Source organism: Trichomycterus rosablanca, chromosome 9 (assembly GCF_030014385.1).
Source record: "Trichomycterus rosablanca isolate fTriRos1 chromosome 9, fTriRos1.hap1, whole genome shotgun sequence".
Taxonomy (NCBI): Eukaryota; Metazoa; Chordata; class Actinopteri; order Siluriformes; family Trichomycteridae; genus Trichomycterus; species Trichomycterus rosablanca.
Genome location: NC_085996.1, coordinates 39,268,277 through 39,280,299, shown reverse-complemented (window position 1 = coordinate 39,280,299; position 12,023 = coordinate 39,268,277). Strand labels below are relative to the sequence as shown.

General features: G+C 42.6%; 1 protein-coding gene across 2 annotated transcripts in view; it reads left to right on the top strand.

Annotated features, from left to right (window-relative positions):
- The window catches only part of snx9b (sorting nexin 9b), a 38,659-nt gene that overhangs the window by 22,548 nt on the left and 4,088 nt on the right, over nucleotides 1–12,023 (top strand). For both annotated transcript variants that reach the window (XM_063002407.1, XM_063002406.1), the window contains 10 exons: nucleotides 5,013–5,148; nucleotides 5,246–5,327; nucleotides 6,803–6,928; nucleotides 7,018–7,135; nucleotides 7,968–8,098; nucleotides 8,191–8,297; nucleotides 8,811–8,914; nucleotides 10,309–10,386; nucleotides 10,477–10,553; nucleotides 11,916–12,005. In XM_063002407.1, coding sequence (XP_062858477.1) covers nucleotides 5,013–5,148; nucleotides 5,246–5,327; nucleotides 6,803–6,928; nucleotides 7,018–7,135; nucleotides 7,968–8,098; nucleotides 8,191–8,297; nucleotides 8,811–8,914; nucleotides 10,309–10,386; nucleotides 10,477–10,553; nucleotides 11,916–12,005 — 1,049 coding nt within the window. The remainder of the gene's footprint in view (nucleotides 1–5,012; nucleotides 5,149–5,245; nucleotides 5,328–6,802; nucleotides 6,929–7,017; nucleotides 7,136–7,967; nucleotides 8,099–8,190; nucleotides 8,298–8,810; nucleotides 8,915–10,308; nucleotides 10,387–10,476; nucleotides 10,554–11,915; nucleotides 12,006–12,023) is intronic.

The following is a 12,023-nucleotide window of genomic DNA, read 5'->3' as shown; positions in this document are numbered from 1 at the left end:
TTGTGTAATGTTTTTGGACAATTGTTGGACCTGGCGCCTGTTGTGGCAGCCTGTTACGTGTCTTACAGTGTTTAATTGTTTGTTATTGTTTTATTTTACGTTTTACGTTATGTTTTGGGTTGTTTTTATACTTGTCAGTGAATGTTTAAATGTATTTAACTAGTTGTTTGTCTGATGTGAGCCGCTGTGACAAAGAAATTTCCTGCAAGGGATCAATAACGTATCTATCTTCAAATAATCACCAAACTTTAAAAATGACTGTAATGACTGTAAATGTGACTGTTTAGAATGCAATTTTGGCCAAACATTACAAAAAAGTAATAAAATAATATAATAATAATAATAATAGACATATTATTATTATTATTCGCGATGATGGGCTCGTCTGAGGGTGCTGCAATTGCGACCTCTGCTGGTTAATTGATGGTGCATCGCCATATGAACCTGAAATATAGGTCTGTAGGAGTAAAGAAAGCAAAATCCGATCCGATTGGCTGGTTGTGAGTGAGCCTCACCTAAAGCCTTGGAATAAACTGATATCCAAGGTGTGAGCCAGGCCGCCTTCTTCTTTAACATCAGTGAAATGAAGTGGACAAATTCTTACAGGCACTCTTAAAATTCACGTGACTGTTATAGACGCAAATAGTGGTGGGATGTCTGAATTTCCCAAGAACAAATCGAATAAACCAGCTGATTTTTAGGATTATGTAAGCCATGATTATACACTGACCAGGCATAAGGGCCAAAGGGCATAAGGGCCAGATCTTATAAGGGCTAGACGACTGGGTCGGAGCGTCTCCAAAACTGCAGTCTGCAGTGGTCAGTATCTATCAGAAGTGCTACAAGGAAGGAACAGCGGTAAACCGGCGACAGGATCATGGGCGGCCAAGGCCAAGATGTTCTAGGTTTACATTCAGCTATTAATGTAGCTGTGCTGTGTATTGTAGCTTCTATTGATTCTATCATTTAATTTATGAGTAAAATTTAATGATTGATGTGAAATCTAATATAAATCTACAGTGTAACTACTCTGTAGGTTTTAATCTTAGATTTTAATGAAAGCTTTCTCTTTCTTTCCAAAGACATTTATCCATATCCGTATTTAATCGATTACACAGGTACACCGTGCACGCCGTGTGTGCGACCGTAACGCTCTGACTGTAACGCTGCATGGGTTGAACTGTTCTCCAGACTCACAGGCATGAGTGTGCCAAGGAAAGGCCGTAACTTTGACCCAACGGGTGCCGTTTGCATGCATGACATTTACATTTACATTTTTGGCATTTAGCAGACACCTTTATCCAAAGCGACTTACAGTATACAGTTTAAGCAATTGAGGGTTAAGTGCCTTGCTCAAAGGCCCAACAGCAGCAACCTTGCAGTGGTGGGGCTTGAACCAGCGACCTGTTTATTATCAGAAGGATGAATATGTGAGGGTAACAGGACTGAGTGACTAAAAGATGGATTTTAACCACATTATTCTACATTTATTATGGATAAATAAAGATTAAAATATGCAGAAAAAAAAGGATTTCTGACAGATTATATTTCATTCTAAAGCAGGGGTGACAAACAAATTTTCACCGAGGGCCACATCAGCATTATTGTGGCCCTCAAAGGGCCGATTGTAACGTATCCTGCTGTGATTGCAGTCTGCTGTTTTTCTTGGAGGCTGAATTCTGCATTTATATTGTCCTCCTTTACCACAGACACGGCCTCATAACACAAGAGACGCACCGGTTTCTCTTCCTGAAGCACAAACTTGTTTTCATTTTCATTAAATTTCCTCCTTATGCTTAATTTTCTTAATTATCTTCTTGTACATTTTAGGATCATGTGTAAATATGTGTAACATCATCTACTGGCGGGATGGGTCACTTTGCAGGTCACAAAATCAGCATGCATTGTGAGAGATGCAGTTTATTTAGGATTTTACAGTGTATTTTTAAGACAATCATTCTGCCCTCACTAATAGTTTATCCCCCTTTCTCAGCTAGACAGACAGACAGACAGACAGACAGACAGACAGCTCTCTTCAGAACACAGTCGGTTTTATTTGCTTCCCAGCTCTGCGATACACTGTGTGCATCAAAATGAAGTAAAAATACAAACAATAAAAAAAATAAAGAACTTAATACAGTAAAAGCACACAGCTGTAGTCAAGTGTTACATCTGGTACAATATGAGATTTAACCAAACGTAAAATAGAGGTAACGAGTTAGCATTTTGTGTAAAGATACTAATTGCTATAGTAACGGTAACAATTGTATTTAATTACGGTAAATTTGTAACTAAAGCGCTGTGATATACTCACTAAACAATTACAAACAACTGAGAATATAAACGCGACTACTTACAGACGATACTTTGGTATTATACTGCAAGATAATTATTTATATTTATTATTATTGTTTACATTACTGCCCACCTTCTTTTGCCGTAAAAGTCACATGGCTTCTCAGCGAAGGTCAAAGTTAGTTGCCATGACTACGATGTCACCGGTTGCCGTTTAAAGGCGCAGGAGTCCCATTAAATTATAAGTGCGTCTCTGTAACGACTCGAACCATCACAACAATCGTACAGTCGTTTAAGCTCTCGCTTAACATCACGTGGCGGGCCGGATCTGGCCCGCGGGCCGTGAGTTTGACACCCCTGTTCTAAAGTGTTGTGTTCGAGAGGGGGGGAAGTGATAAAATTCAATTATTTTAGTGTTGTAGGGAGTTTTTATTAATGTTAATATACTGTATATCATAAATTTGCATTTAGATCGATGTGCAGGACACTTTGCTTAATAAAAAAAATGCATTTTAAAGTTAATCCTAATTTACATTTATACATATAATGTCCTGTGGACGGGAATGTCATCGATCGAGCATGAGAATCTCTGTGTTTACTTTGCTGCTGAGTGAGTATGTGTGTGTATGTACACCGATCAGCCATAACATTAAAACCACCTCCTTGTTTCTACACTCACTGTCCATGTTATCAGCTCCACTTACAGGGGTTGGACAAAATAAATGAAACACCTGGTTTTAGACCACAATAATTTATTAGTATGGTGTAGGGCCTCCTTTTGCGGCCAATACAGCGTCAATTCGTCTTGGAAATGACATACAAGTCCTGCACAGTGGTCAGAGGGATTTTAAGCCATTCTTCTTGCAGGACAGTGGCCAGGTCACTACGTGATGCTGGTGGAGGAAAACGTTTCCTGACTCGCTTCTCCAAAACACCCCAAAGTGGCTCAATAATATTTAGATCTGGTGACTGTGCAGGCCATGGGAGATGTTCAACTTCACTTTCATGTTCATCAAACCAATCTTTCACCAGTCTTGCTGTGTGTATTGGTGCATTGTCATCCTGATACACGGCACCGCCATTGGATGCACATGGTCCTCCAGAATGGTTCGGTAGTCCTTGGCAGTGACGCGCCCATCTAGCACAAGTATTGGGCCAAGGGAATGCCATGATATGGGAGCCCAAACCATCACTGATCCACCCCCATGCTTCACTCTGGGCATGCAACAGTCTGGGTGGTACGCTTCTTTGGGGCTTCTCCACACCGTAACTCTCCCGGATGTGGGGAAAACAGTAAAGGTGGACTCATCAGAGAACAATACATGTTTCACATTGTCCACAGCCCAAGATTTGCGCTCCTTGCACCATTGAAACCGACGTTTGGCATCGGCACGAGTGACCAAAGGTTTGGCTATAGCAGCCCGGCCGTGTATATCGACCCTGTGGAGCTCCCGACGGACAGTTCTGGTGGAAACAGGAGAGTTGAGGTGCACATTTAATTCTGCCGTGATTTGGGCAGCCGTGGTTTTATGTTTTTTGGATACAATCCGGGTTAGCACCCGAACATCCCTTTCAGACAGCTTCCTCTTGCGTCCACAGTTAATCCTGTCGGATGTGGTTTGTCCTTCTTGGTGGTATGCTGACATTACCCTGGATACCGTGGCTCTTGATACATCACAAAGACTTGCTGTCTTGGTCACAGATGCGCCAGCAAGACGTGCACCAACAATTTGTCCTCTTTTGAACTCTGGCATGTCACCCATAATGTTGTGTGCATTGCAATATTTTGAGCAAAACTGTGCTCTTACCCTGCTAATTGAACCTTCACACTCTGCTCTTACTGGTGCAATGTGCAATTAATGAAGATTGGCCACCAGACTGGTCCAATTTAGCCATGAAACCTCCCACACTAAAATGACAGGTGTTTCAGTTATTTTGTCCAACCCCTGTACCATATAGAAGAGCTTTGTAGTTCTGTTTCTCTACATACTGTTTCTCAGGACCACCACAGAGCAGGTATTATTTAGGTGGTGGATGATTCTCAGCACTGCAGTGACACTGACATGGTGGTGGTGTGTTAGTGTGTGTTGTGCTGGTATGAGTGGATCAGACACAGCAGCGCTCCTGGAGTTTTTAAATACCGTGTCCACTCACTGTCCACTCTATTAGACACGCCTACCTAGTTGGTCCACCTTGTAGATGTAAAGTCAGAGACGATCGCTCATCTATTGCTGCTGTTTGAGTCGGTCATCTTCTAGACCTTCATCAGTGGTCACAGGACGCTGCCCACAGGGCGCTGTCGGCTGGATATTTTTGGTTGGTGGACTATTTTCAGTCCAGCAGTGACAGTGAGGTGTTTAAAAACTCCAGCAGCGCTGCTGTGTCTGATCCACTCATACCAGCACAACACACACTAACACACCACCACCATGTCAGTGTCACTGCAGTGCTGAGAATCATCCACCACCTAAATAATACCTGCTCTGTGGTGGTCCTGTGGGGGTCCTGAGAAACAGTATGTAGAGAAACAGATGGGCTACAGTCAGTAATTGTAGAACTACAAAGTGCTTCTATATGGTAAGTGGAGCTGATAACATGGACAGTGAGTGTAGAAACAAGAAGGTGGTTTTAATGTTATGGCTGATCAGTGTATGTTACAGGTTTGATATGCATAATAATTTAGATTTTCAGTTTAATAAGCTGGAATGTGTTTGAAGGTGGGGATGACGACGAGTGGGACGATGATTGGGACGACAGGAAGTCCTCGGGTGGGTTTGGTGAGGCTGAATCAGGAGAAGGTGGAGCAATGAACAGAGGAGCTCATGGATCCTCCATGAAAATCACCCTCAACAAGTAAAACGAGTTTCATTTTTATGTTTATTTATATCACCTGCTCTGATAAGGTCTGATAAGGTGTAACTTTTCCTTTGTAATGTTTTTTACTCTGCAGATTTCCTGGTTTCTCTAAATCAGGACCTGAGTTGTACCTCCTGTCCAAACAGGCCGGCAAAGGACCCAAACTGTCTGTCTATGTAAGATCATCATCATCTCTCTTTCTCTTATTTATATATATATATATATGATGGCCTGTGGCTCGGTGGGTAGCACTGTCCTGAGTTTGATTCCCAGGTGGGGCGGTCCGGGTCCTATCTGTATGAAGTTTGCATGTTCTCCCCGTGTCTGTGTCGGTTTCCTCCCACAGTACAAAGATGAATCTGATGAATCTTGTGTTAGCAGTAACAGTTTGTTTATTAGGATTTTAATGTCATGTTTTTTATTTTGGTTACATTCATGACAGAACTGTAGTTACTCATTACACAAGATTCATCAGTTCACAAGTTTATATCGAACACAGTCATGGACAATTTAGTGTTTCCAATTCACCTCACTTGCACGTTTTTGGACTGTGGGAGGAAACTGGAGTAGCCGGAGTAAACCCACGTAGACACAGGGAGAGCATGCAAACTCCACACAGAAAGGTTCCAGACCGCCCCACCTGGGGATCGAACCCAGGACCTTCTTGCTGTGAGGCGACAGTGCTAGCCACCGTGCCGCCCTTAACTACAGTTACAGGTGGAAAACATGACAATAAAATCCTAATAAAGAAACTAAAGCGGATGGATGAGTGGGGTGGATGGATGGATGTATGGTGTTAATTGGTAGGTAGGTAGAAAGATGGATGGATGATGGATAGATTAAAGGACGGATGTGTTGGTAGGTAGGTAGATGGATGGATGGATGGATGATGGATGAATGGACGGATGTGTTGGTAGGTAGGTAGGTAGGTAGGTAGGTAGGTGGATGGATGGATAGATGGATGATGGATAGATGGATGGATAGATGGATGGATGGATGTGTTGGTAGGTAGATGGATGGATGGATGGATGGATGATGGATATATGGATGGATGGATGTGTTGGTAGGTGGATGGATAGATGGATGGATGATGGATAGATGGATGGATGGATGTGTTGGTAGGTAGGTAGATGGATGATAGATAATTAGATTGATGGATGTATTATGGATAGATGGATGGATGTGTTGGTAGGTTGATGGATAAATGGATGGATGGATGGAAAGATGGGTAGGTAGATAGATAGATGGATGGATGGGCAGGCTGAATGGATGAATGGATGGACGGACAGATGGGTAGGTAGATGGATGGATGAATAGATAGTAGATGGATGGACGGATGGTTGGATAGATGGATGGAAAGATGGGTAGGGAGATAGATAGATGGATGGAGCAATGTTTTGAAGAAATAGGGACACAATGTTATTTACAGCAGTGAGACCATTCATACTGAGCAGCAAACATACTATGGTATAATTGTGTACCTAAAAATTACATACAATAAACTGTCCGAGTGTTTAACTAGCCCAGATCTGGATTGTGATTAATGGATCATGATTAATTACATACTTTAAGCTTGTCTTCTGTAAAGGAGTCGGATTTGTTTGCTGTGCCCCGTTCTGTGTTGACTGTGCACCATTTTTTTGGGTTCCAGAGTGGCGATGTCGGCCCTGTGTGGGAGTATCCCGAGGGCCAGCTGGACTGCGTCGTAGCAGATCCCAAAAAGGGCTCCAAAATGTACGGCCTCAAGAGCTACATCGAGTACCAAGTAATACCCAACGTAAGTTCGGCGAGATACACATTTAAAAATAAAAAAGCACGATTAAAAAAACAACCATAATAAAAACAAATGTACTCTCTTTTTTCCAGACCACAAACAAACCTGTCAATCATCGATACAAGCACTTTGATTGGTTGTATGAGAGACTTCTGGATAAATTCGGTTCGGCCATCCCGATCCCATCTCTCCCTGACAAGCAAGTGACGGGTAAGAGGACGTCCATCACGCTCTTAAACACACAGTGTTTTAATATCAGCGGATAAATCCTGTCGTCCTTGGCATCAGGTCCGTTTTGTTCCAGCTGACCTTTTCAAAGCTCCTCTAATGAGATGAACTGTTTGATATGACGCAGTAAAAGCGACTCAGGTTGTAAGAACAAAGCTTAACATGATTTATTGTACGGAATGTGATTAGTGGAGGAACTTATGAGCAGGAATAATGAAGAGAAGTTTAGTGCTCCTGTCTCCTTCTTTTACTACATTAAACCACGTTAAGCTTTATTTTCAACCAGAAGCGTTTTAGACTCTGGGAGAAGCTGATTCTGATTCTCACAATTTCTCAGAAGCTGGAGCTGTAACACAAGTTTAAAAGTGAAACAGGGAGGAAAATCCAGATAAACACTTAGCGCTTTTCCAACAAAAGAACTCTGGTTCTGGTTCTTGAACCGGTTCTGTTCAGGTTTCAGGAACCTTGGTGTTTTGTAGAGAACCGACCCGCGTTTCCACCAGTTTTTGGGAACCAAACCTGCGTCTTCAACGGTGGGCATTACATAACGACAGTAAAGAGTTGTGATGTGATGGTGGAGCGTGTAGATTATCTGTGGGGATTTGTGCTTTAAAAGATGAAAGTGCAGCACAAACGCGGTTTAGCAGCTTCTCACATGAAAGCACCCATTTTGACTAAGCGATTGCTAACTGAATTGCCGTAGGATTGCTAGGACGCCTCATAGTGCAGATTAAGTGGTAAATGTGAGACACTTGAATTAGGTAGGACCTTAATCGTAACCCTACTAATACTCGCGCTTGCTTCTCTCTGCCAGGACGGTTCGAGGAGGAATTCATTAAGATGCGCATGGAGAGGCTGCAGGCCTGGATGTCCAGGATGTGCCGACACCCGATCGTCTCCAACAGCGAAGTCTTCCAGCTGTTTCTCACATACAAAGACGAAAAGGTACGAAATGTAAATGAAAATAAATAATCCTTCGCCTAAATTAAGCGTGTGCGACCTCTCTGACCTGGGTTTGATTTATCGTCTCTGTACAGGACTGGAAAACGGGGAAGAGAAAAGCAGAAAAGGACGACACCGTGGGCGTGTTGATCTTCTCTACCATCGAGCCAGAGGGACTGCCAGACCTGGACCTTCTTGAAGTGTGAGCTGCCTTGCTCCCTACTACCTACCCGATCAGCTGCCGTCGGACGCTCCCTCGTTATTCAGTCAGATCATCACTCAGAATTAAGGCGCCTCAGTAGGAGCATTTTAGGGAATCTAAGAATTTAGACACGCCCTCTTCTTGGGAGTGTAGGACGACGCAAAATGTGTCTGTGTAGAGAGATCTTTAATTGGATTGTCAATGGCTGCTGCGATTGCGGCCTCTGTTGGCTGGTTGAGGCGCTGCACAGAGACGGTGAATAACTTAGAGCAGTGCGTGACCCTCAGTACGTGATATTGATTCCTACATGAATAGGGATTCTGGGATGTGTGTTAAATATGAACCTTCACAATCAGAATCTAGATTAAAAAAAGAGGAACTGTGTAAATAAACACAACAAAGCTTTGCTATAACAAACGTTGGTTTTGACCACAGACCACAGGGCTTAGTGGTTAAATTCCAGGTATTATTATTACTGTGTGTGTGTGTGTGTTTGTGTGTCTGCGCTCGTAGGGAGCAGAAGTCTGAGCAGTTTAGTCGTTTCACCAAGTCGATGGACGACGGAGTGAAGGACCTGCTGACTGTCGGACATGAACACTGGAAGCGCTGTACAGGACGTGAGTAACAGACCAGTACTCAGTCTGACTGATTAGTGAGTGATGTTGTGGTCAACAGTGGATACACAGATAATTGAGCACTGATTAATTTAAATCATCTGTGTAAAGTCATTTCAGAATCGGACGGACGGACGGACGGACGGACGGACAGACAGATTATAGATAGACAGATACAGACATAAAGAGACAGATTAGAAAGAGACAGACAGATAGATAGACAGATAGATGGATATACAGGCAAAAAGACAGATAGATAGATAGATAGATAGATAGATAGATAGATAGATAGATAGATAGACAGGCAAACAGGTAGATAGATAAACAGATTATAGATAGAAAGACAGGCAGATAAACAGACAGACAGATAGACTATAGACCAGGGGTGTCAAACTCACGGCCCGCGGGCCAGATCCGGCCCGCCACATCATTTTATGTGGCCCGCGAGAGCTTAAACGACTGTACGATTGTTGTGATGGTTCGAGTCGTTACAGAGACGCACTTATAATTTAATGGGACTCCTGCGCCTTTAAATTCAACTGTTGACATCGTAGTCATGGCAACTAACTTTGACCTCGCTGAGTAGCCATGTGACTTTTACTGCAGAAGAACACGGGGTAGCGTAGTCAGTAACGTAAACAATAATAAATAAATACAGATAATTACCTTGCAGTATAATACCAAAGCATCGTCTGTAAGTAGTGGCGTTTATATTCTCAGTTGTTTGTTAATGTTTAGTGAGTATATCACAGCGTTTTAGTTACAAACTCGTTAGCGCTATTTTACGTTTGGTTAAATCTCATATTGTACCAGATGTAACACCTGACTACAGCTGTGTGCTTTTACTGTATTAAGTTCTTTATTGTTTTTATTATTTGTATTTTTACTTCATTTTGATGCACACAGTGTATCGCACAGCTGGGAAGCAAATAAAACCGACTGTATTCTGAAGAGAGCTGTCTGTCTGTGCGTCTCTTGTTATGAGGCCGTGTCTGTGGTAAAGGAGGACAATATAAATGCAGAATTCAGCCTCCAAGAAAAACAACAGACTGCAATCACAGCAGGATACGTTACAATCGGCCCTTTGAGGGCCACAATAATGCTGATGTGGCCCTCGGTGAAAATGAGTTTGACACCCCTGCTATAGACAGACAGGCAGCTAGATAGATGGATAGACAGACAGACAGGTCATTTTCAACCCAGATATCTGGTCCTTTTGATTTGACCCTTTATGGCTGATCATATCTGCTGTGTTCAACATGCACCACCAGCCCGACAGTTAATAGATCCCTTATTGTGACGCGTCCCATAGTTTTGCATTGCACATTTTTGAAGGATGGTTTATAAAGTTCTGATTGATCGATATGTATTCTACATTTTTTGTTTTTTGCTCTTAGCACTGCCGAAGGAATACCAGCGAATTGGAAAAGCCTTCCAGAACCTGTCATTAGTCTTCACCAGCAGTGGATATGAAGGTTGAGAGTGCTGTCTGGATATTTATGCAGATTTTAATGATTTGTGTTAATATTGATTATAATTGTGTGGTTACGGTGTTTTTTCTGCAGGAGAATCCACACTAACAGATGCTCTTACAGCAGCGGGGAAGACCTACGAGGAAATTGCTCAGTTGGTGGCCGAGCAGGTACGGTGGAAACATTAGGCTACAGCTGCCCACTTAAAACAGACACTTGATTGATAGAATTTAAATTGGTAGAGAACATTGGTTCCCAACTATTTTTGCTGTGCCTCTTTTTTGTAGACACAAATATTTTCAATATATATACCCCCCCAATCCCCCACTCAGACACGCATAAACGTCTTCTCCTTCCAAACTCCTCTTGAATTTATTGTGATAAATAACCAGCGCCAATTTATCACTGAATAAGCAACAACTCGCTCAAATTGAATTCAGCCGTAACCCTTAAGTCGCTTTAGATAAATGTAAATGTAAATTTAGAAGGGTTGGTTAGTATGCATTTTATATTATATCAAGCTTGGAGCTCTGTGTTTATGCTACGTCCAGACACTGTTACTGGAATTAGCATAGTAGCTTCTGTGGTTGCCAAGTTTATGTGACACATCACAAACATTAGTGCAGGCCGTATGACTCTTCATGTCCTGTTTACACTGACGCAATCTGCACAGCGTCAATAAAAAAACAGCCGTCTGCATGTTTATGCAAATATATTTAGTGCTGCATTAACTTGAGTGACGTGTGAAATCTGCTTTGATAATATTTTAGTCTAAAGCGACTAAGCTTTAGTATTTAGCTTAAGTATTAAGTATTAAATAGGTCTAATAGCGGCTCTGTGGTGGTGCAATGATAAAATACGCTAGCTATGGGCGCCTATACAGACAATGATTGGCTGTCCAAGGGTGGGAGTGCCGGCGTGATTCAGTGCTGCAGTTACGCCCTCTGCTGGCTGATCGATGGTGATGCACAGAGACGGGGGATAATAGAGATCAGTACGTGAATAAATAAATCTGCTGGGTGCAGGTGAAAAGAAGCGGTTGATACTGCACACGTGTGTTAGTCATGGCTCTCCTTGATTAGGAGTGGAGGTCTGCAGCAGTACAGGAAGGGAAATGCAATTGGGTGATTGGATATGACTAAATTGCAGTCGGGCGTCTGCATGGACGTGATTGGTTAATGCCCAGGGTAGGAATGCCTAAAAAGCCTATCCATTGGGAGACACACTTTTTAGTGCACTGTTGGTGTGCAGCTCAGTCCTTTTTGTGATTGATTATGTCTGTCTGGGCCCAGTTGGGTCATTCCTGGATTTGGGTGCCATTTGGACCTCTGTTAGTTGTGTCAGGAAGGGTCTGGAATGCAGACCAGATCCGCTGTGACGACCCGTAGATACAGGCGCAGCAGAAACAAGTAAAAATTCGTTCCTAGGCGCTCCATAGATTCCTTTCAGTGCTTTTTCTGATGATGCAGGAAAACTGAGGATTTCCTTTTCCTGTGTGTGTATAAATCAGCATTTGTGTTTCCTGTCTGTAGCCCAAAAAGGATCTTCACTTTCTCATGGAGACAAACAACGAGTACAAAGGCATGCTGGGATGTTTTCCTGACACCATTGGAGTTCACAAGGTACTAAATCTGAAACAA